Here is a 23,584-nt window from a genome sequence, read left to right as displayed (position 1 = left end):
CGTCCTTTGTTTCAGAATCACTACTTTCCTATTTGGTGTATTAGTACTAGATGGAAAAACCTGGTAGAGTGACTGCAGTATGTCCTTATCCCTCAACCTTCTTGTCAAGACCCGCCACGCAGCCGGCCGCTGTGGCCGAGCGGTGCTAGGCTCTTCAGTCCGGAACCACGCTGCTACTACGGTCGGAGATTCTAATCCTGCCTCGGGCATGGATGTGCGTGCTGTCCGCAAAAGCATGAAGCTATAGATTCGGCGGGACTTATGAGAACGGAATTTTCAACAAGTACAGTTTCACTTTTTATAATAGTCTGCCAAGGCTGGGTTAACTTTCCGATTCCACGACTGTAGAAATAACGTGGTTTTGAGGCGAAGAATTCGTCGAGCCATGTTCGGAGCTCATTTCCATCCACAAAGGAAATTCTTTGAAAGTTGTTCAATAGAGAGCGGGGAAGGTGAAAATCTGAGGGCGCAAGGTCGGGTGAATGAGGTGGGTTTCGCAATGACTTCCCAACCCACATTCTGATTAGTGTTTTTTTGTCTCTCTAGCAGAATGCAGGCGGGCGATGTCGTAGAGTAGCATCATTTCACCCAGTCTTCCTGGTCGCTGTTCTTGGATCGCGTCTGCAAGACGTCTCAGTTGTTTACAATGCTTGTCAGCAGTGATGGTTACATCTGGGGGAAGCAATTAGCAGCACATCACTCCGTCGCTGTTCCACCAGATGCATAACATTATCTTTTGTGGATGCGCGCAGGTCTTTATACGGGCAGTTTCTGCTCTGCTTGGATTCAACCTTTCCTTTCTTTTCGTTATGCTAGCGTAAGACATTATTTCTCGTAACCACTAAGGATACGGAATAGGAATTATCGGTGTTGTTCAAGAGCCAATTGACGACGACGAAGCAGAGATGCAGATATGGCCTCCCGCTGATTTTTGTGATTTTGGTTTAGAGCATGTGGTGTCCATACACCCGATTTTTGAACCTTCCCCATTGTATGCAAATGTCGCACGATGGTAGAATGATCACAGATCAGTGCATTTGCCAGTTCTCCAGTACAATGAGGTGGATTATTGTGATTAATGCGTTTAAACGATCATCATCAAACCCCAAATGTGTTCCAGAACGTGGAACAACCAATGGCAAAACAATTCTCCTTGCCGCGCTTTGTCCAGTGGCATTATCTCCCATACGCGGAACAAATATTACTGGCTACCTCCGCCCCTAGCTAACTCAAAGAGATAGTTCAAATGGCTCTAAGCACTATGGGACTCAACTGCTGTGGTCATTAGTCCCCTAGAACTTAGAACTACTTAAACCTAACTAACCTAAGGACATCACACACATCCATGCCCGAGGCACGATTCGAACCTGCGACTGTAGCAGTCGCACGGTTCCGGACTGCGCGCCTAGAACTGCGCGACCACCGCGGCCGGCAACTCAAAGAGAAAAATATGTTGGAAATGTTCGGATTTCCCCAGTTGGCACTCCATTTTCTAGCGTCCACAGCTCTACTCACTATATACAAATGACAGTATCTAAACTGAAATAGCAACAGCGAACTACAAATAAAAAATGACCAGTGGCAGCTGCTATGTAAGAGCACGATAGTCAGTGTGTGTGTGTGTGGCGGTGGTGGGAAGGGCCTCCATCCTGATGGATAATTATCCATGATTGATATTCTACTAACTGTGGGTCTTTGATAGTAGGTAATGTTCTGGATGAAACATTTCATGATCGGTGGATTGGAAGGAACAGTCCATCACTCTGGCCACCCCCGTCTCCAGGCATTACGCCCCTTGACTTTTTTTCTGGGTCTATATCAAGGACAGAGTCTTCGTCACACCAGTTGCTGACGTCGAGGAACTGAAGGCTAGGATATAAGCTGACGTGGGTACTGCGACTGAAAACATGTTACGAAACACCTGGCGGGAACTGGAATACCCCCTCGACATTCTCCGAGCTACCAGGGGAGCGTACGTTGAGGTTTACTAACGTAAGTGGTCTTAAGAAAAACTGGTAACACTAACCTATGTAACAGCATCAAATGTAAATTATTATGTCAAACGGTTATTCTGTAATAAATTGTTTTAATCAGGGCAAGACTTTGCACTCACCCTGTATATTAAGTTACGAATTTTATCATACTGTAATTCATTTGAGGCGCTGAGAATCATAAGGGCCTAAGCACATCACCGTCGACTGTGAGATTGTAGCATTTACTATGCTCCTGAAAACTGTTAATCTTATGGTCAGTCAGGTTTATCTGTGCTGTAGGCTCACACTGTATATACGAAAATTCACTGGTTTCTCTGATATTTACTTAAATGTGGGATTAATGGCGGTGTGCTTTAGGCCATTATGGCTCTCAGTGCCTCATTTGTATTCCAGTCAAGTGACCATGTTGGTAGACATCGCTACTTGAGTATAATCATTTCCACAAACGGCAGGTTCGTGTTCGGAGTTCGTTGTTTACTATGAGGGAATCGGCATTCGTGTGCAGTATGTTGAATCAATTTTAGATGGTAACAGAAAAGTAAAACTGTAGGGACGGGTCCTGAGTCGTGCTTGGGTGGCGTAGTCGGTATGTAAGTAGGCTGTTTAGGTTTTCTTATTGGTAACGCCGCATAGCGCTCTGTATGAAAAACCACTGGCTGTGCTGTGCGCAGTCTGTGGCCAGTTTGCATTAATGTCTGCCATTGTAGTGTTGGGCAGATGGATGTTAACAGCGCGTAGCGTTGCGCAGTTGGTTAGCCGCCCGCAGTAGTGGATGTGGGAAGAGAGATGGCGGAGTTTTGAAATTTTTAAGACTGGATGTCATGAACTGCTATATATATTATGACTTTTGAACAATATTAAGGTTTGTTCTCTATTAAAATCTTTCATTTGCTAGCTATACCTATCAGTAGTTAGTGCCTTCCGTAGTTTGAAACTTTTATTTAGCTGGCAGTAGTGGCGCTCGCTGTATTGCAGTAGTTCGAGTAACCAAGATTTTTGTGAGGTAAGTGATTTGTGAAAGGTATAGGTTAATGTTAGTCAGGGCCATACTGAAAGTCAGATTGCGTTGCGCTAAAAATAATATGTGTCAGTTTAAGCGCAGTCTTGTATAATTTTTATAAGGGGACGTTTCATATGTCCACCCTTAGCCGAGGATACCTCACTGGAATCTTCTGATTTTTTTCTTGTAGTTTGTGTAATTAGTGTATATTTTGTTTATTGCTAGCGCGTAATTGTAGAGAGAATCTCCTTTGTAGTTGCAGTCTTTCATTGTTGTACAGTAAAACAGTTGTGGCTTGCATATAGATTTATTTTCAGTGCTATGTTAATGTGTTCTCTTATTTTTGCTCTTCAAATTGTGTTTTTCCGTGTTGTCGTGTGAAATATTGTGCCAATAATGGCGTGTGAAAAACGTAATACTAGGCTCCAAAGTAAACTGAGAAATGACAGTGAAGACGAAAGCAGTGTGTTAGCGCCACCATGTAATGAATTAACTAATGTTCAAAGTAGTAATTTGGTAATAGTGCATAGGGAAATGGAGCGGGCTGCAAATAATGGTGTAGGCCGTGAAACAATTAGTGAACAGGGAAGCATTATCGATTAATCGGTCGGCAACAGCTCGCCTCAGGAGTCCGAAATGACAGGACACAATCTTGCAAATACTGTACATTCAGGTTTTGCGTCCTCACCGTTTTCTCAAATAAGTCAAGACACATTTTCTGCTTGTCAAAATGTGAATGTTACCGGTGCAAATGCACTGCTGAAAAGCATAGAGGAACAGATTCCAGACACTAATACATTATTGTTGCAATTAATGCAACAAATGAAACAAAATCAGAGACAAACACAGCAACAGTTAGACACAATGGAACAAAATCTTCAAAAGTCAGACACAATGGAACAAAATCAGAGGCAAACACAGCAACAGTTAGACACAATGGAACAAAATCAGAGACAAACACAGCAAAAGCTTCAAAAGTTAGACATCACATTTGAACAAACACGTGAAGATTTAACTACTGAGTTACACAACATTGAATCGAAATGTCAAAAAGTCTGTAATGACGTAAAAACACAAATTTGTGAACATTTTCATCCTATTTTTTCGCGGCATGAAAATGCTTTACAGAATCACGAAGCATCTATAAAAGAACTGCAAACTATTGTTCGTGAAAATCACGACACCTTGCAAGCTAAAATGGTCTCAGTTGCATCCACCGATTCGGTTACGCAACTTGCAAGAACTCAGGAAAACTTAAAGGACACAGTAGATTCGATTTCAACACAAATGGACACTCTGAAACTTGGTTCACAAAAACATACTGAGTAAATGTGTTCACTATCAGAGAAAGTAGCCGAACTTTCGGATCAGTTCACTAACTTATCTACAAAGGTAGATGATGATCTGAATGACACAAGACCCGTAGCCTTCACTGACACAGAAGAGTATGAACAAATTACAAAATTCTAACAAAATCAAAATCAAATAAATACACAGTACAAAAGAGAAATCCGGGAAGTACAAGATCAGTTGACGCAGGTAATACAAAAATTACATATTTCACAGGACACTCGCGCTCCAACACGGAAAGAGGGACTTAGAAATACGGAAAAGCCACAAAATAATAACACAGGGCATTTCGGAAATTATGAAAGAAATTGGCAAGGTACACCGAATTTTGAGATGGAACCGCCGACACGACGTAACAATGACCGTTATGCTACCCGCCGACACGATGATTTTGACTATAAGCTGTTCATTACTACACGGAAGTTCAAAACATTTAAGAATTCTGGCAACGACATTCATCCACAAGTGTGGCTCCATCAATTCTCTCATTGTTTTCTCTCAACTGGTCATTAGAGCACAGATTAGAATTTATGTGTGGCTACTTGGAGAATGAACCAGCTGTAAGAATGCTATCGGTCATTCACGATTGTCACAGTGAAGGAGAATTTTATCATGCCTTTCTCTCAGCATATTGGTCTCAAGCTACACAAGACCGAGTAAAACATAGCATCATAATGATGAAACATTTCGAACAATCTGAATTCTCCAGTCTTGTGAGATATTTTGAAGACATGTTGCATAAGAATCAGTACCTGTCAAACCCGTACAGCCCCTCAGAACTCATCCGCATTTGCTTAATCAAATTACCTGAACATTTACTACATATTATTTTGGCAGGACGTTGAAAAGACGACATTGAAGCTTTTCAGTGACTGTTACAAGAACTGGAAATTGACACTGACAATCACGGAACGCGAAAACAGGAACACAACAATTACAGGTCACACCTGTCACAATTCCGCGATTACAGAAATAATATACGACAGGGCTATTCTCACAACACGAATCGTGACCAAAACAGACACCACCCGTATGACAACCGTTGGCAGAGTAGTAATAATTACAGGGAAAGATCACCTCTCTGCGGTAATGACTATCACAGAGACAATCAGAGAAACAGACTATATGGAAACCAAAATAATTATTATCAAGGGAGACAGAATAACTTAAGACGCAACAGTCCAGCGCGCAGTTACGATTCAGGGAGAAATTCTCCATCACGTGACCGACAAGAAAGAAACCATGGAATCTACCGACATGACGACAGACGATATGATCGTAACGGCAGATCTGAATTGCATCAGAACTGGTGGGTTTTAAACAGAGCAGGGCCCTCTCGACAAGGTGAATTTGTAGAAGTTAGGTCTCCTAATCCCAATAACGACGCGCCCCAACAAAGAGACAGACAATGAATGACTCGCACCGCAGCCACGTGCGCCGGCTGGCTCAGAGAAAAATAACATAGACGCTAACCTTGAGAAAAATTTGAGCATTCCGTACCGACGTATACAACATGATAATTACTTGGAAGTTGAAACTCTGCGCACTAGAAAGGGTAAATGATTGCACCACATTTCACATGTAAAACCGTTTCTTGAGAGATAATCTGCCTTTTAACTTTGTCTTTGACATAAAGCTGTTCAATTCACGTTACTAGTACAATTTGTCACGCTGAGAAACTGTTAACATGCACCAATATGTTGAAGTTAACTGTCCAGCCTAGAACCTAGACAACATTTTTAAACAGAAATTACGAATGCATTGTCATAGTGAACAGACGACACAGTGTTGTTATTTGTACATTCTTGCTTGTTAGTTGCACGATTACGTAACGACTATCACGCTTACATACTTAGAACATATACTAGCACTGCTAATGAGATTTTAATGCAACATTTTGGTTTACTTGAAAATACAGTCTGGATTTAAAGTACTTTCTGCAAGATATCAGATGACACAGTGGTTAGTTTAGTTGACATCTACACGACTATGTCACGACGCTAGTAATGAGTGACACAGTTTATATTATTGCTTTTGCGCTGTATGTGTTTTATATCTGCACAGTCTTTTTGAATTCTTCTGGAAAGTAAAACATGTTTTAGTAGTAACTTTTGTGGTATAGCTACAAGGAGACAGCCTTTTCCGTAGCACAACAATACGTTACATTTTAGTACTTTCTTGATAACGGTAAGGTACGTAATAACTACGATATCTACACGCAAAGCATTTCACTTTCGTTTATGATGAGGTAAGTACATTGACTTCAGCAGAACTTTGCTTACAGAGGACGATAACTACGACACTTCCACAGAATTATCTTACAGCAAGACGCACATTTAGCGCTACAGGACACGCATTTGAGAGATTAATTTTCTACTTAAGCCATTTATTTTTCGAGATTTTCGAATTACAAAGAAAGTTTTCCGTGATACATTTCATTCCATTGCTGTAATCTGTAACACCTGAGGGTATAATTACATTAATCCTCAGGGGGGTACACGCCTACTTTGTGTACCATGTGTTTGGCAAGCACAAGGAGCCCTAGCTAATATGGTATTTGCTTATACAACTTTACACATCGGTACCATATTTCTCTAACACATAAATTAACAGCTATCTGAGCATTTAACTGATAGAAACAAACATTTATTATACTACATCAGGGACAGATGTTTACGTATTTACACCGTTGGATAACTTCACACTTATGAAATTGTATTTTGTCTGTACTTTGTGAACAGTTCATATTTTTTCGGAACCATTGGTATACTATGAGAGCTTTGATTGATGTATTTGGTATGGGATCATGATTTTTAAAGTACATTTGAGGTAGATGACTCTATTGAAAGAGGAGAGAATATTTTTTATGTTTTGAAGTTATTGCAGAAAGCTACGATGCTTTTGAGATTTGGCTGTAGTTTTATGATGTTGTGATGACGATATGTATTATGCTGTTGCGGTATGTTTATGATCAATAAGCTGATGCTATATGAGTTATTTGATTATGCTACTTATCTGTTATGATGAAATATTGAAGAAGTGTCGACGAATAAGGTAAGGAATAGTGAGTAGTGGTTAGGGACTCTGGTTTGTGGAAAAGGTTTTTGGAAACCAAGAATCGTACTTTAAGACTTATGAAATGTATGTAAATGGGTGACTGTATTATAATGTCGACGAAAATTTTTTGGACACTGTTATATCAATAGGATTTTCTTTCTACAGATTTGTAACGCAAATTCTTGACCTGTGAAATATTTTTATATGAGACTGTCACTGTAGCGGAAACTGCTGTTGTAAATATTTCGGTATGAAAGTTAAGTGACCACCTTCACGTAATGCGTCGTGGGCACCCAGCTGCGCGACAGACGCCTGAAAAAAAGCCATTAGTGTGTGCCTTTCAGAGACACAGGCACAGAATAAAAACAGAGGCCATTATCCTCGCTATTGACAGTCCTTTGTAGAAAGCATCGCAAATACGACACGCTCATTACTTGGAAAGATACTTACATCTGCACACTTGATTATAATAAGCCTCTTTCTACGAGAGTTGAAAGCAACTGACTTCTGAAATGCTACATAGCTATTGAATGATGTTTTTACGCTTTGGTTTACGTAATTGCTTATTTCATTGATATCTGTTTTCCAGCTGTGTTGCAGCATTGGTTTTATAAAATAAACTTAAATGCATTTGCTAATGTGAACACTTTCTGTCAACAGATCTATTAAATAATTATTTTATGATCCACATTCTTCGAAAAAGGAGCTCTTGGCATGGAAAGAACGATAAGAAGGGACTAATAACAGTAACTGCATATATAATTTTCTTTTCAAGTTCTTGGTAATTTCTTTTGTAGAATAAACTGTGGTGCACCACTTTAATTACATATATATTAAGATGTGAATATATATTTCCCTTATATTCATTGTTGTCTTTAGTGTAATATTTTTTGTGCTTGAGCTTTGTCATAATTAGATATAAGTTATCGCATTTGTTGCTGCTGTTTGCTTTGCCAATTTCCATTTTTTTGTCATTGCTGTTTGTGTTAATTGTTCTGTGTTGCTGCATTGCCTCATCCCTTAGTTTAGAATCTGAGCTCAGTAGATTTAAGTTAGCTTAAGAGGCGGATAGACTATATATGAGAACGAGTTGTGATGAATTGGATGAAATGCATTGAGAAGCTATGACAAAATGGTTTGGTCAAAAAGGATTTTGAAAGAGGATATGAACAAAAATTAGAGTTTAGGGACAACAGGTTTAGGTAGGATTTTCTTGGAAATAAATGATGAGGTAAGATAATGGAAAATAAATAATGTGGTAAGAAAAATGTGAACATATAAATACAGAAAGCATGCTTGGATAGGATTTTTTTGGTGGAAACAAATGTTGAAATAAGAGGAAAGATATATGGAATGAAGTTTTGGGGTGGACTGCAGTACCAAATGTCACACTGAAAACAAATCGTATCCTGTCGTTTTGTATCATTCCACTATGTGTTTGTGTCCTCTTGTGTATTTTTTTTCTTCCTGTCTCTGTGTACTGTTTCATAGAATTTTTTATCTTCTAATACTAAGCTACATTCACTATGATGAGGAATACTGTTATCCTCAAATATAATTTGCATTAATAACATGTTATTTACTTTGTAAAGATGTTTACACATTATTTTGTTTTGTTCTAATGCTCACGTGTGAAGTTGATGTTTCAAAAGTTATTCTGATCTTTTATGTATGGACTTATGTCGTAATTCCTGTAACACTGATGTATATGTTATTTCGATTATTTTGTAAAGCCTGTATTACTGCAAATGTTATCTGTACTATTATGTTCTTTAATGATATATTTTGTACCTTTGTTATTGTATTCTCATGTTATAAAATTGTAATTGACACCAGTTCATCAAATTAAGTAACTCGTAAGTTACATTTCACTGAACACGTATCTGTTGGTCATAGTATATGGACAATATGTGAGAAGTAGGGACTGATAGTGTTTGCACGTGTGTTAATAATTCAGCAAGGGACTGGATAACAGCATTGCTGGTTCTAAGGAGAATTCCAAAAACTTTGTGCATGCACATGTGGTGGTTTATGGACTTGCTATATTCTCCGCAAGACTCTTCAATGGTGATTGTGCACCTGCACAGTCGCAACAGGTGGCTGCTGGCCGTCTCTACAAAGCCTGAAGTGGGTCTGCAGCTTTGATGGCCCACCAATACCATTATTTCTACAAGGACTACAGTGGGTCTGCGCGTTTGCTGGCCCACCAATAACAATCTCTACCAGGACTACAGTGGGTCTGCTCTGTGATGATCTACCTACCATTATTCTTCAAAACTTCGACTGACTCTGCTGTGGGTTTGCTCTGTTGTGGCCCATTACCTGTCAGCATGTCAAGAGTCAGCACTGTCTTTCCGTTGGAAGGACAACACTACTTCTTCAAGACTGCATGGAAATCCACTACTTCTGTGTGCATTTTCTTTTACTGCTCAGACTTTGAGCAAAAAAAACCACTGCAATTTTACTGTGATGAATGATGAGGACTGTCTTTATGGACTGTGAGAAAATTTTAGCTTTTGACCAACATTGTATTAATAAGTGTGTGCATTTGATATCTTTCTTACTGTAATTATGAAAATTTTTTTCAAATCTGTATTGGCCAGTGCCCAAAACACGTTGTAAAATATTTTGTGGGGAGCAGAGGGCTATGTAAGTAAGCTATTTAGGTTTTCTTATTGGTAACGCCACATAGCGCTCTGTATGAAAAACCACTGGCTTTGCTGTGCGCAGTTTGTGGCTAGTTTGCATTGTTGTCTGCCATTGTAGTGTTGGGCAGATGGATGTTAACAGCACATAGCGTTGCACAGTTGGAGGTGAGCCGCCAGCAGTGGTGGATGTGGGGAGAGAGATGGCGGAGTTTTGAAATTTGTAAGAATGGATGTCATGAACTGCTATATATATAATGACTATTAAGGTAAATACATTGTTTGTTCTCTATTAAAATCTTTCATTCGCTAACTGTGCCTATCAGTAGTTAGTGCCTTCCGTAGTTTGAATCTTTTATTTAGCTGGCAGTAGTGGCGCTCACTGTATTGAAGTAGTTCGAGTAACGAAGATTTTTTTTGAGGTAAGCGATTTGTGAAAGGTATAGGTTAATGTTAGGGCCATTCTTTCGTAGGGATTTTTGAAAGTCAGATTGGGTTGCGCTAAAAATAATATGTGTCAGTTTAAGCACAGTCTTGTATATTTTTTATAAGGGGACGTTTCAGGTAGAGCACTTGCCCGCAAAAGGCAAAGGTCCCGAGTTCGAGTTTCGGTCCTGCACACAGGTTTAATCTGCCACGAACTTTCATATCAGGGCACAATCCGCTGCAGAGTGAAAATCTCAATCTGCGAACAGAAAAGTAAATTACCAGGAAAAGTTAACCGCAAAGGAACTAGGGCCTCCAAGAACAGATACTTTGACTGAGAGAGTGACGAAATCAAATAAGCATGACCACAAGCCACAATTTAACAAGGAAGTGTGTAGTTAGCACACGTTTTTGTGTGGGTGCAGCTTAAGAGTATCTCATTTTCAGTCCGGAGGTAAATTGCGTCTGTTAGGGTTATTGTACATTTGTCAAAACAAAAACAAAAAATGAGAATCACGAAAACTCCCACTTACACAAACGTGCGAAACAGAGAGTTGCGGAGGCGTACACATTATTTCGTTATTGCCCTAAACTGTACTTAATTATGTACAGAAGAACAAAATTCCACAAAAGAACTCTTTCTTTTGACAGTTATGTTAAAAAATTATTGTTATTATTACTCTTGTTACTATTATTGGCAATGGTTGCAGCTGTACACCGAAGAGCCAAAGAAAATGGTATACCCGCCTAACATCGTGCAGGGCTCTCGCGAGCATGCAGAAGGACCGCAACACGACGTGTCATGCACTCGACTAAAATCTGTAGTGCTGAAGAGAACTGATATCATGAATTCTGAAGAGCTGTCCATAAAACCGTAAGAGTACAAGGGACTGGAGATTACTTCTGAACATCACGTTGCAAGGCATCCCAGATATGCTCAATAATGTTCTTGTCTGGGGTGTTTGGCGGCCAGCGGAAGTGTTTAAACTCAGAAGAGTGTTCCTGGAGCCACTCTGTAGTAGTTCTGGGCGTGTAGCGTATCGCATTGTCCTAATGGAATTACCCAAGCCCGTCGGTATACACAATGGACATGAATAGATGCAGGTGATCAGATAGGATGCTTATGTACGTGTCACCTGTCAGAATCGGATCTAGACGTGTCAGGGGTACTGTATCACTCCAACTGCACAAGCCCCACACCATAACAGAGCCTCCACCAGCTTGAACAGTCCCCTGCTGACATGCAGGATCCATGGATTCATGAGGTTGTCTCCATACCTGTACACGTCCATCCGCTCGATACAATTTGAAACAATATACGTCCGACGAAGCAAGGTGTTTCCATTCATCAACAGTCCAATGTCGCTGTGGACTAGCCCAGGCCAGGCGTAAAGCTTTGTGTCGTGCAGTCATCAAGGGTACACGAGTGGGCTTTCGCTCCAAAAGCCCATACCGATGAATTTTCGTTGAATGGTTCGCACACTGACACTTGTTGATTGCCCAGCACTGAAATCTACAGCAGTTTGCGGATGAGTTCTGTCTCGTTGAACGAACCTCTTCAGTCGGCGGTGGTTCCGTTCTTGCAGGATCTTTTTCCGGCCGCAGTGATGTCAGACATTTGATGTTTTACCGGAATCTCGCTAGTCACGGTCAACTCGTGAAATGGTCGTACAGGAAAATGCCCAATTCATCGCACCATCGGAGATGCTGTGTCCCATCGCTCGTGCGCCGAGTGTAACACCACGTTCAAACTCACTTAAATCTTGATAACCCGCCACTGTCGCAGCAATAAGGCGATCTACAGTAACAACTGCGCCATACATTTGTTGTATTATAGAGGCGTTGCCGACCCCAGCGCCGTATTCTAACGTATTTGAATACTCATGCCTATACCAGTTTCTTTGGCGCTTCAGTGTATAAGGTGTTGATGAGCATAACTGTTATACAACACAAGCTATTAGTTTCACTCTACATCTACATCTACATACATACTCCGCAATCCACCATACGGTGCGTAGCGGAGGGTACCTCGTACCACAACTAGCAACTTCTGTCCCTGTTCCACTCCCAAACAGAACGAGGGAAATATGACTGCCTATATGCCGCTGTGCGAGCCCTAATCTCTCTATCTTTGTGGTCTTTCAGCGAAATATAAGTTGGCGGCAGTAAAATTGTACTGCAGTCGGCCTCAAATGCTGGTTCTCTAAATTTCCTCAGTAGCGATTCACGAAAAGAACGCGTCCTTTCCTCCAGAGACTCCCACCCGAGTTCCTGAAGCATTTCCGTAACACTCGCGTGATGATTAAACTTACTAATAACTAATCTATCAGCCCGCCTCTGAATTGCTTCTATGTCCTCCCTCAATCCGAACTGATTGGGATCCCAAACGCTCGAGCAGTACTCAAGAATAGGTCGTATCAGTGTTTTATAAGCGGTCTCCTTTACAGATGAACCAGATCTTCCCAAAATTTTACCAATGAACCGAAGACAGCTGTCCGCCTTCCCCACAACTGCCATTACATGCTTGTCCCACTTCATATCGCTCTGCAATGTTACGCCCAAATATTTAATCGACGTTACTGTGTCAAGCGCTACACTACTAATAGAGTATTCAGACATTACAGGATTCTTTTTCCTATTCATCTGCATTAATTTACATTTATCTATATTTAGAGTTAGCTGCCATTCTTTACAGCAATAACAAATCCTGTCCAAGTCATCTTGTATCCTCCCACAGTCACTCAACGACGACACCTTCTCGTGCACCACAGCATCATCAGCAAACAGCCACACATTGCTATCCACCCTGTCCAAAAGATCATTTGTGTAGATAGAAAACAACAGCGGACCTACCACACTTCCCTGGGGCACTCCAGATGATAACCTCACCTCTGATGAACACTCACCATCGAGGACAACGTACTGCGTTCTATTAGTTAAGAAGTCAAATTTATGAGAATCTAAAAATTTGTGAACAGCCAGAGTCTATACTCACGAGCTGCCGCTGACAACGGCAACTATAAATAATCCCATTGCAACAGGAATACCAGCTAGCAAAACAAAAAACTGCAAACGTATGCTCCGACCTTACACAGAGCTTTTTCGAGTGAGACTGAGATGTCTCGCCAGATCATAAGGGATTAAAGTAATAATCGCTTAATCAGACGTGTGCTAGTCACGTACTTGGTGATTTTTAGCGATATCAATCACATTCAATGGTGATTTTCGGCGATATCAATCATACGGAATTGATGGCGGGTTCCTGCTCGTGCGTGAATTTGCGGTAGACCCTGTAGCGCTGCAAATGGCGCTAATTCACAGAGCGGGACGGCGGCGAGGACTCTGGCCGTCAATGGCGGGCGGACGTGCCGCGGTCGTCACAGCGAGAGGCCGATAACGAGGCGCGCGGCCGGTTTTAAGCCGCGCCAGCTGTGACTGGCAGGCGATCTGCGTGACTCAATTAGCGCGAAACAAATTTACGCGGCCGCGGGCTTTGATGGCCCGTCATTAGCGGCCTGATTGCCAATCAATGACGGCTAGCGCCACCTCCCACGCCGCCCCCATCTGCGGCGGCACCACTAATAGAGACGACGCCAGGGGCGCAGCGCCAGCCGGCTAAGCGGTGTCACGACTCGCGACGCCGGCCGGGTCTGAGACCCTGCCAACAGGTGTTCTGAGCGCAGGGCCGTCGCGGGAGAATGAGCGTGCCGCAGGCAAAGGTGTCCAGGTTGGTTCCATGGTCCTTGACTTTCGGAAGGCATTCCATGCAGTTCCGCGCGCTCGTTTTGTAAGTAGGCAGTTTAGGTTTTTATATTGGTAACGCCACGTAGCGCCTTGTATGAAAATCACTGGCTGTGATGTGTGCAGTCTGTGGCTGGTTAGCATTGTTGTAATATTCGCTATTGTAGTGCTGGGCAGTTGCGTTCCTTGCGCAGTTGGAGGTGAGCCGCCAGCAGTGGTGGATGTGGGAAGAGAGATGTAGTTTTGAGAGCGGATGATCTGGACGTGTGTCCATCAGAGACAGTAAATTTGTAAGACTTGATGTCATGAACTGATATATATATTACGGCTTTTGAACACTATTAAGGTAAATACCTGTATAATGTTTGTTCTTTGTCAAAATGTTTCATTTGCTAACTATGCCTATCAGTAGTTACTGACTTCAGTAGTTAGAATCTTTTATTTAGCTGGCAGTACTGACGCTCGCTGTATTGCAGTAGTTTGAGTAACGAAGATTTTTGTGAGGTAATTCATTCATGAAAGGTATAGATTATTGTTAGTTAGGGGCATTCTTTTGTAGGAATTTTTGAAAGTCAGATTGCGTTGCGCTAAAAATATTGTGTGTTAGTTTAGTGTTGATCAGAGTAAGTAAAAAGAGTAATGTCTGATTAAGTTCAGTTTAGCTCAGCTATCGGGTCTACTAGTAATTTACAACGTTTGAACAGCATGAAATAAAACAAAACTTAAAAAAGACGCAAAAGGCGTCTAAAAAGTAAAAAAAATAATATGCATTGAACCTTTAAGTTCAATATAACTTGTAATATTTTGATCTAAACGTCGTCCCGTCCGAGAACCGCTATGAAGATAAAATTAAAACAGAACGCTTGTAAAAAGTACGACGCCCAGCTAGGTACTGAAATCGATCGTCGTAATGATGAAGTAAGAGAAATCAGAGATCGCACGGAGATATGAGTGTTTCCTTTTCCCACGCGCTGTTGGAGAGTGAAACGGCAGATAAACAGTCTAGGGGAGGTTTGATCAACGGTCCAGTCAGTCACTTAGGTATGAATTGCAAAGTAAGCATGCAGATGTAGATGTAGACACAGGAAACATGATCAACGGTTGCTTCCAATTACCAGACTATGAAATATGATCACGTTTGTCATTTCTTGTGTGAATAACGGCTTTCATTATGTTGGTAAATGAAAAGATAAAACTACAATGTAAAAGCATTTCGTAAATTTATAACACCATAAACTAGTTCCATTAGAGCCAATGTATTAGCTGCATCTATCCAGCACTGAATACGCTTTCTAGAAACAACACTAACAGATGTTAGCTGCATGCTGTATACACAGACAATAATAGACGAACGTGTCCTCAATTGTTTACTGCGTTCTGTAGGTCGTTCGTAATAGCAAAGAACTGGAAGAAGAAATGTATTCGGCAGTAACGAAGATGAAGAAGTTCTGATAGCTCTTCAGGTATGCATTTTAGAACGAGTGTTTACCGTGCATCTTTCTTGCTTCGGTCCATATTACCGCCCCTCAAAACATGGATACGTTCTTTTGGCACCCTGTATTTCTATACAGGGTGATTTTTTTCCATCGTGTACAAACTCTAGGGATTGATCGATGATCCGATACGGAACAAAAAAAGGCTAATGAACTTATGCCCGGATATGCATGGCTTCCATGCTAGAAACCATTCATTCAGTCATACTTTTGTTAGAGACTGCGGGCTAACACGCGCTGTACCATGCAGCCATAGTTACAATAAATGTTGAAAATGGTTTCCACGTGCCTCAACGTATGCGTGTAAGCGCCGTTGCAGGTTCTGTCTCACACGTTCACATCGGCCAGGCTGCATCCGAACAGTGTCAAAGGGAAACGGTTCTAAGTTTTCCATCGACAATGGGCGGTTCGTATGAAAGACGTGATGAGAACTATTTGTTTGGGCTGATTACAGCTACACAATGTAAAAACGAAATTGAAAATATCTATTGAAACACAAGAGAAAATGTGCCTGATGACTTCTAGGAGAGAGGCTCTGTGTAAATGGTGCAGTGGACAACGTAGGAAGTTCCTTGGGGCTATCTACCGGCTATAATATTGTTTTCAGGAAGGCCGCAGTGCTAGAACACTGCAGCGAAATGCACGAAGACCTACGGAGGATCGATGTGTCAAGCAAGGATTGCCAGTTGGCTCTGAATTGAAATGAAACTAATATATTAGGGACGCATAGGAGAAGAGAGCAATTGCTTTTCGATTAGGTACGCAATTGGCCACAAATCTCTGCAGTCGGTAACTACTGTACCATTCGGAGCCACATAAAGTGTAATGATTACATAAAAGTAACTGTAGCCGATGCCACGTTGAGATTCACTGGAAGAATTTAAAGGAAATGTAATTCATCCACGAAAGAAGCACCTTAAAAAAACTCTCGTCGGCAGGTTCTCGAGTATAATTCATCAATCTGGAGCCTTTATCATGGTGCGTTAGTAGAAACACATGATCCAATGAAGAGAGGCACGTTGAGCAATATTCCCTCCCTTCAGAGTAGTACTTAATCAAGTTAACTACAACTGCCCTCGGTAGCTTTTAATATCAACTCTTCCAACACTGAAAACTCTTATTATTTTCGGTTACCAGCCTCACCACTGGAGGTTCATCCCGTGAGGCAAGGGAAATCATTGTAAACGAAAATAAGTGGCTCATCTGACAGTTGCGAATAGCCAGCGTCCGCTCGTAAGGTTTGTCGAACCGTACGAAGACTAACGTAAAAATACAGGCAATACACACAAGCCTTGCCTATCATCACACAAAGATTACGGCGGACACTGGAAAGGGTAGGGCGGCGCAAAGGACATTTAACTGTTAAAGGACATGGCAGTTTAAAAGTGAAAAAGGTTTCTGTTTACATGCTTTAATATCCATTTCCATGCTTTTACGCTTTTACAAATAAATCCTCCGCTAGTCTCTGTATCTACGCTGCTTCTTTACACTAAGACGAATAAGATTTAGACTAGACCCTGTTACACCCTTAGTCCTTCATGACAGTAAAACGCACAAACTACCGGTCCTATAGTAGTCTACCGAATACAAATATTTGCCCCCACTCATAAGTGAAACTACAGAAAGTTTTCTTCAGTACTTTACCTATGAAGAGCGCTGCGCCTCTCCATCCTCCACCTGCCACCCTCTTTCTCCAAGTTGCTTCCGACTCCTCACGCCTCGACTACGGACGAACATCACCGCCTTCACTACTCTTTCCTCTCCTGTACTCCGGTACACAAGCCTGGGCCTGGCTGTCTCATAAACAACCTCAAAGTCGAGCTGTCATTGGTCACTGGTACCCCCACTACTACCCTCACTACCTCTATTGCTCCTTCCGCACGAATTTGCCGGTATAACGCGACAGCAAGACTTGGCAACCCCCGACACACCACCATTCCGGGTTTGCAAAACAGTCTCCGAGTTCCCACACCCGCCATAGTTCCTAGTGACTGCGGGGTCGCAAGGCGTCTTGATAAGCATATCAGAGAGTGGGACAAATTCTCTGTGTCCATCGTCCACAGATCCTTCGTCACACTGCGAGCGGCCAGTCGCCCTCACCTTCACCGGGCACCGCCATCTTTTCAGCCACTCTCCTCGCAGCCGTAGCAGCAGGCTTCCCACTCGTAGACTTTGATTACAGTCTCAACAACAGCGAGCTAAAATTTATCGCCAGACACTAGTCTTACTAAACGAGCCATAACAGTTTCGTTTGAAGATCGTTTAGTAAGCGCGTCAACGTCAGACGGGTGCTCAATATACTCCAATGGCAGAGGGCACAGGAGACACCTTGGTCGCCACAGTGAAGTTTACTGTCGAAGCTTCGAGAGCGTACTTCTACGAAGAGTCGGGAAACATCTTATTTTCTTCTGTTATCAGATCCGTGTTCGTGGACGACGCTACTGCATTTAAGCGAATATTTGCCTCATGTATATCACTTGTGGCAAGGTAAGCAACACAGAATGCTATTTTTCCGATGTCCTAGCCCCATCTAGCAAATTACACTGAAGATCCAAAGAAACTGGTACACCTGCCTAATATTCTGTAGGCTCCCGCGAGCGCACAGAAATGCGCAACACGACGTGGCATGGACTCGACTAATGCCTGAGCTAGTGCTGGAGGGGATTTGCACAATGAATCCTGCAGGGATCTCCATGAATCCGTAGGGGTACGAGGCGTTGGAGATATCTTCTGAACAGCAGGTTGCAAGGCATCCCAGATATTCTCAATAATGTTCATATCTGGGGAGTTTGGTGGCCAGTGGAAGCACGTAAACTCAGAAATGTGTCCCTGGAGCCACTCTGTAGCAATTGTGGACGTGTAGGCTGTCGTATTGTCCTACTTGAATTTCTCGAGTCCCTCGGAATGCACAATGGACATTAATGGATGTAAGCGATCAGACGGGATGATTACGTACTAGTCAGTTGTCAGAACCGTATCTAGACGTATGAGGATTTCTATATCACTTCACTACACACTGTGCATACCATTACAGAGCCTCCAACAGCTTGAACAGTCCCCTGCTGACAAGCAGTGTCCACGGATTCATGAGATTGTCTCCATGCCCATGACGTACATCATGATACAATTTGAAACGAGTCTCGTCCGACCACGCAACACGTTCGCACTCATCAACAGTCCAATCGGTGTTGACGGCCGGCCGGAGTGGCCGAGCGGTTCTAGGCGCTACAGTCTGGAACCGCGCGACCGCTACGGTCGCAGGTTCGAATCCTGCCTCGGGCATGGATGTATGTGACGTCCTTAGGTTAGTCAGGTTTAAGTAGTTCTAAGTTCTAGAGGACTGATGACTTCAGAAGTTAAGTCCCATAGTGCTCAGAGCCATTTGAACCACTTTTTGTTTTTGTTCTTGACGGGCCCAGGCGAGGCGTGAAGCTTTGTGTAGTGCAGTCATCAAGGGTACACGAGTGGGCCTCTGACTCCGAAAGCCCATAATTATTATGTTCCGTTGAATGGTTCGCACGCTGACACTTGTTGATGGCCGAGTACTGAAATCTGCAGCAATTTGCCGAAGTGTTACACTTCTGTCACTCTTCAGCCGTGCTTGGTCCCGTTCTTGCAGGATTTTTTTTCCAGCCGCAGCGATGTCAGAGATTTAGTGTTTCACCTGATTCGTCATATTCGCGGTACACTCGTGAAATGGTCGTACGAGAAAATCCCTACTTCATCGCTACCTCTGAGATGCTGTATCCCACCGCTCGTGTGGCGATTAGAACAAACGTTCAAATTCACTTCAATCGTGATAACTTGCCACTGTAGTAACAGCAACCGATCTAACAGTTGTGCCAGACACTTGTCTTATATAGGCGTTACCGACTGCAGCGCCGTATTCTACCTGTTTACAGGTATTTGATTACGCATGCCTATACCAGTTTCTTTGGCGGTTCAATGTATCTTTTTGCTTTTTATTTCTTGCACTATGTTTACATTTAATAAATGTGCACAGCCTAATGCCATTTCTGTTTACCTGTTCTCCTCGGGATAGCGCTATCGTACTAGTCACGAAAACTAACGTTGTTTCCTAAACCATGCCTTGTTATAGCATACAGTAAGCGGTAAAAATAAAAACTTTTCTGTGCTGGGCATATCATGCATACGGTGTGTATTTAGAGTCAGCAGTGGAAGTAGTTACTGACAGATGAAGGGGCTTGCTCATCTACGGTTAGTGTCACGGCGCTACTGTTACCGCTATAGCGAGCAGTGGTGTACTTACGGATGTTCATGCAGGAGTTGTAGAAACGCTTAGCCTTCTGCGTCGCTTCGCTGTCCAGCTCGTTGATGGGCTCCTCGAGGACCCCTGCAACATTTCAGAAATCGTATTCAGGCACCAGATCAAAAACGTACTCAGTATACACCATATATTAATGAAGTGTATATTAAATCAGGGGACGTCAGTCTTCTTTAATTGTGTACTTTGTAGGCGCACGAAAACCTTGCCACTACACCTGATGTCACCAGCTGTCAGTTTCCTGCCCCCCTATTATTTAAATCTAGATACTTTTACTTGTCTGATGATTGGATTATGCACCCTTTCCCAGATTTCACATGCCATGAGTTGCGAAACTGTCGAAGGAAGGTTTCCCAGTGATCCGGGAAAATATACTCTAAGACGAAAAAAATAAAAAGGAACGGAGATTAGTATATGTGATGTACATGCACACACAAATACACGATCATAATTTCACAATACACAAATCTCTTACCATCCAACATAAAAAAGCATTCTCCAGAACAATGGTTAAACGAATGTTTAAAATCACAATGGACACAAGTGAAAGACAAAAAGAAACAGAAATTATTAAATCAGTTGCCTCCAGCAATGGGTACAACCCTGCAATAGTACATAAATTAATCTAATCCATACAGCAAAATTAAATCAACCAACTGCTCAACAACCACCCACAAAAAAGAAGACCACATTTATAAGACCTTTCCTAGGAAAGACTTGTCACCAAATTGCCAACCTCTTCAAGACATACAACATAAAAATAAGTTTCTTCACCAACAACAAAATACAAAATAAAATCATACACAGTACCAAAACCACTATATAACAGTATCAAAAGTCAGGCGTGTACAAGTTCATTTGCAACTCATGTCCAAGCTTCTACATTGGACAATCTGGTAGAAGCTTCACAACAAGATTTAAAGAACACATAGATGCACTCCGTCTTAACAACCTGAATAAGTCCAGCTTTGCCTCACATCTTGCCCAACACAATCATTCTGCAAACGACATAGAACAGAATCTCCAAATCATTTTGCCAGCAAATACACAATACTTGACCTTCTTGAAGAAATTGGAATATTAGCTAGACAAATACAGCACCTGACAAAACAATTAACCATTCAACGAACCCTACACCGCCTCCCCCCCCCCCCTCTCCTTACATCCTATACATCCTAACTACACTGGTGTCAATGTAATATCCTACCACAGAATAAAAACCGTACTATATTTCTAAACGTTAAAGCCCTCTACTGCTAACATAAATGAGTACTTTTATATACAATACTTCTAGCTGGAACAAACAGAAGCTGCCTTTACCAATATTCCAGAACACTTTAATGTAAGAATAAAAATAAGTCAACAGTTAAAGAATATTTGTTCGTGGTTTTTAAATATAAAGTGTACAACCATACAAACAGCTTTAGTCCATTACAATCACTATAACTTTTATACATATACTTTTAGCTAAAATAAACAGAATCATGTTAACATAACAACAGAAATCAGTCAATAGTTCATCTCAAGATTTGTTATTAATTTAAATACTAAATATAAAGGTCCTAGTCATACAGACAGCTGCATCTCACTGCAGATACAATAATTCTGTATCATTGATTCCTGATGTTAATGCCAATAATGACAAAAATGCTATAAAATGCCTGTATTATAGGTAATATACAAATAGAAGTAATAGATCATTTGAAGTTTTTTCTAGCAGTAATTTATTTATTTTATTTTGTGCTCTCATGTTATCACCAGTCTAATTAAAATATTTGCCTTAATATCGACTTTAATAGATGTAAAGAAGAACAAATTACATCTGTGTGCAAAGTAGACCTATGCCATATCTTTCTGTCAAGATCTTTGTTACAAGAAACAGTTGTAAAGCGCGTGCTGGATGCTAGAAAAGTCTCGCCGTCAGAATGTACATTAATACAGTTTGTGTGGAAGTGTGTGTAGTGATATAACAAGTGGACAATAAAATGGAGGTAGACAGGTGGACACTAATTGAAAAAAGCCTCCTATACTGTGGCAGTAAGTAAAAAACTAAATTTACATCAGTATCGACAGATAAGCTATAGTCATGGCGATATATTACAGTGTGTTCCATCTTTTTGTCATAGAGCCAACACCCAGCATTATGCTAGCAATAATGATGTAACTTCCTGAAACCATCTGGAGATGAACCTGAAAAAGGTTCGAAAAATGGGTTCATGGAATAAACAAAGTGACTGGTTGCAGTCTTGTACAGCTTATTTACATTAATTTCCTGAGAAATTGGATGATTTATTCTAGAAAACTAGCTTCACAAACTGGGCAAGTCAATAATGCCTTGATGCACCTCTGATCCTCATGCAAGGAGTTATTCGGCCTAGCATTGATTGATACAGTTGTTGGATGGCCTTGCCCATAACGCTCCAAACGTCCCCAATTGGGAAGAGATCCAGCGACCTTTGTGATCAAGGTAGGGTTTGACAAGGAAGGAGACAAGCAGAAGAAATTCTCTCCTTGTGAGAGCGGGCATTATCTCGTTGAAATGTAAACGCAGGTTGGCCTGCCGACCGCGGTGGCCGAGCGGTTGTAGGCGATTCCGTCCGGAACCGCGCGACTGCTACGGTCGCAGGTTCGAATCCTGCCTCAGGCATGGATGTGTGTGATGTCCTTAGTTAGGTTTAAGTAGCTCTAAGTTCTAGGTGACTGATGACAATCGCTGTTAAGTCCCATAGTGATCAGAGCCCTTTGAACCATTTTGAACCAGATTGGCTTGCCATGAAGGGCAAGGGACGTAGAATGTCGTCTACCTACCGCTGTGCAGCAAGCGTACCATGTATGGTAACCAAACGGGTCCTGCTATGAAATGAAATGACATCCCAGCCCATCACTCTTAGTTGTCATGCCGTACGGCAGGTCACAGGTTCGTATCCCGCCACCGTCAGAAATGTCTTGTTTAGTCATCGTCGTTGAATTCTAAGCGGGACTCGTCACTGACTGCAATTCTAACCCGATCAATGAGATTCCAGGACAAGATCATTTTATTGACAAGAGAAGTGACAGGTAGTTCATCATTATAGGAGTATATGATAACATATTCGGACCGAAAGGAACACATTTATCCCAGTAAATCTTGCGCAAACAGTAATATCAATACACAGCGAAGGCCCTCTCGCCCCTCCCCTTTCCCTCTGGCAGCAAAGTAGACGTGTATTCTCGTAAGCAAACGGCCATAAAGGCGCCGAATGGCATCCTGCATACATTGTGCCACTCATCTTGCGTCTTTTGTTGCAGTTCAACAATAGTACTTGTAGGCCCTAGAGAACGAGTAACTTCCCGCGTCATCGTGTCCGATATGTGTTCACTTGGCCAGAGATCTGCTACCTTTCTGGTCAGGGTAGCTGTTATACGCCACAACGGACACGTCGTGTCGCAGCAGCCGTATGTGGACGTGCATTGCTCTGCTAAAAAACACAACTTCCTCTCAAAGAAATAACGTAGCACAGAGATAAAAGCCTGTGTAATCTATCAGGTACTGGTTACTTTACCCTGAAGAAATACCTAATGAACTCGCGAGATGTAGCTGATGGCGCCACCAC

The 23,584-nt window shown here is 41.9% G+C and overlaps 1 protein-coding gene across 1 annotated transcript in view; it reads right to left on the bottom strand.

Moving 5' to 3' along the window:
• LOC126354798 (neprilysin-1-like) overlaps window positions 1-23,584 on the bottom strand; it is a 518,824-nt gene that overhangs the window by 127,906 nt on the left and 367,334 nt on the right. The window contains exon 4 of the mRNA XM_050004711.1: window positions 19,977-20,060. Coding sequence (XP_049860668.1) covers window positions 19,977-20,060 — 84 coding nt within the window. The remainder of the gene's footprint in view (window positions 1-19,976; window positions 20,061-23,584) is intronic.

Source organism: Schistocerca gregaria, chromosome 3 (assembly GCF_023897955.1).
Source record: "Schistocerca gregaria isolate iqSchGreg1 chromosome 3, iqSchGreg1.2, whole genome shotgun sequence".
Taxonomy (NCBI): Eukaryota; Metazoa; Arthropoda; class Insecta; order Orthoptera; family Acrididae; genus Schistocerca; species Schistocerca gregaria.
This window is presented reverse-complemented; position numbering and strand designations above follow the sequence as displayed.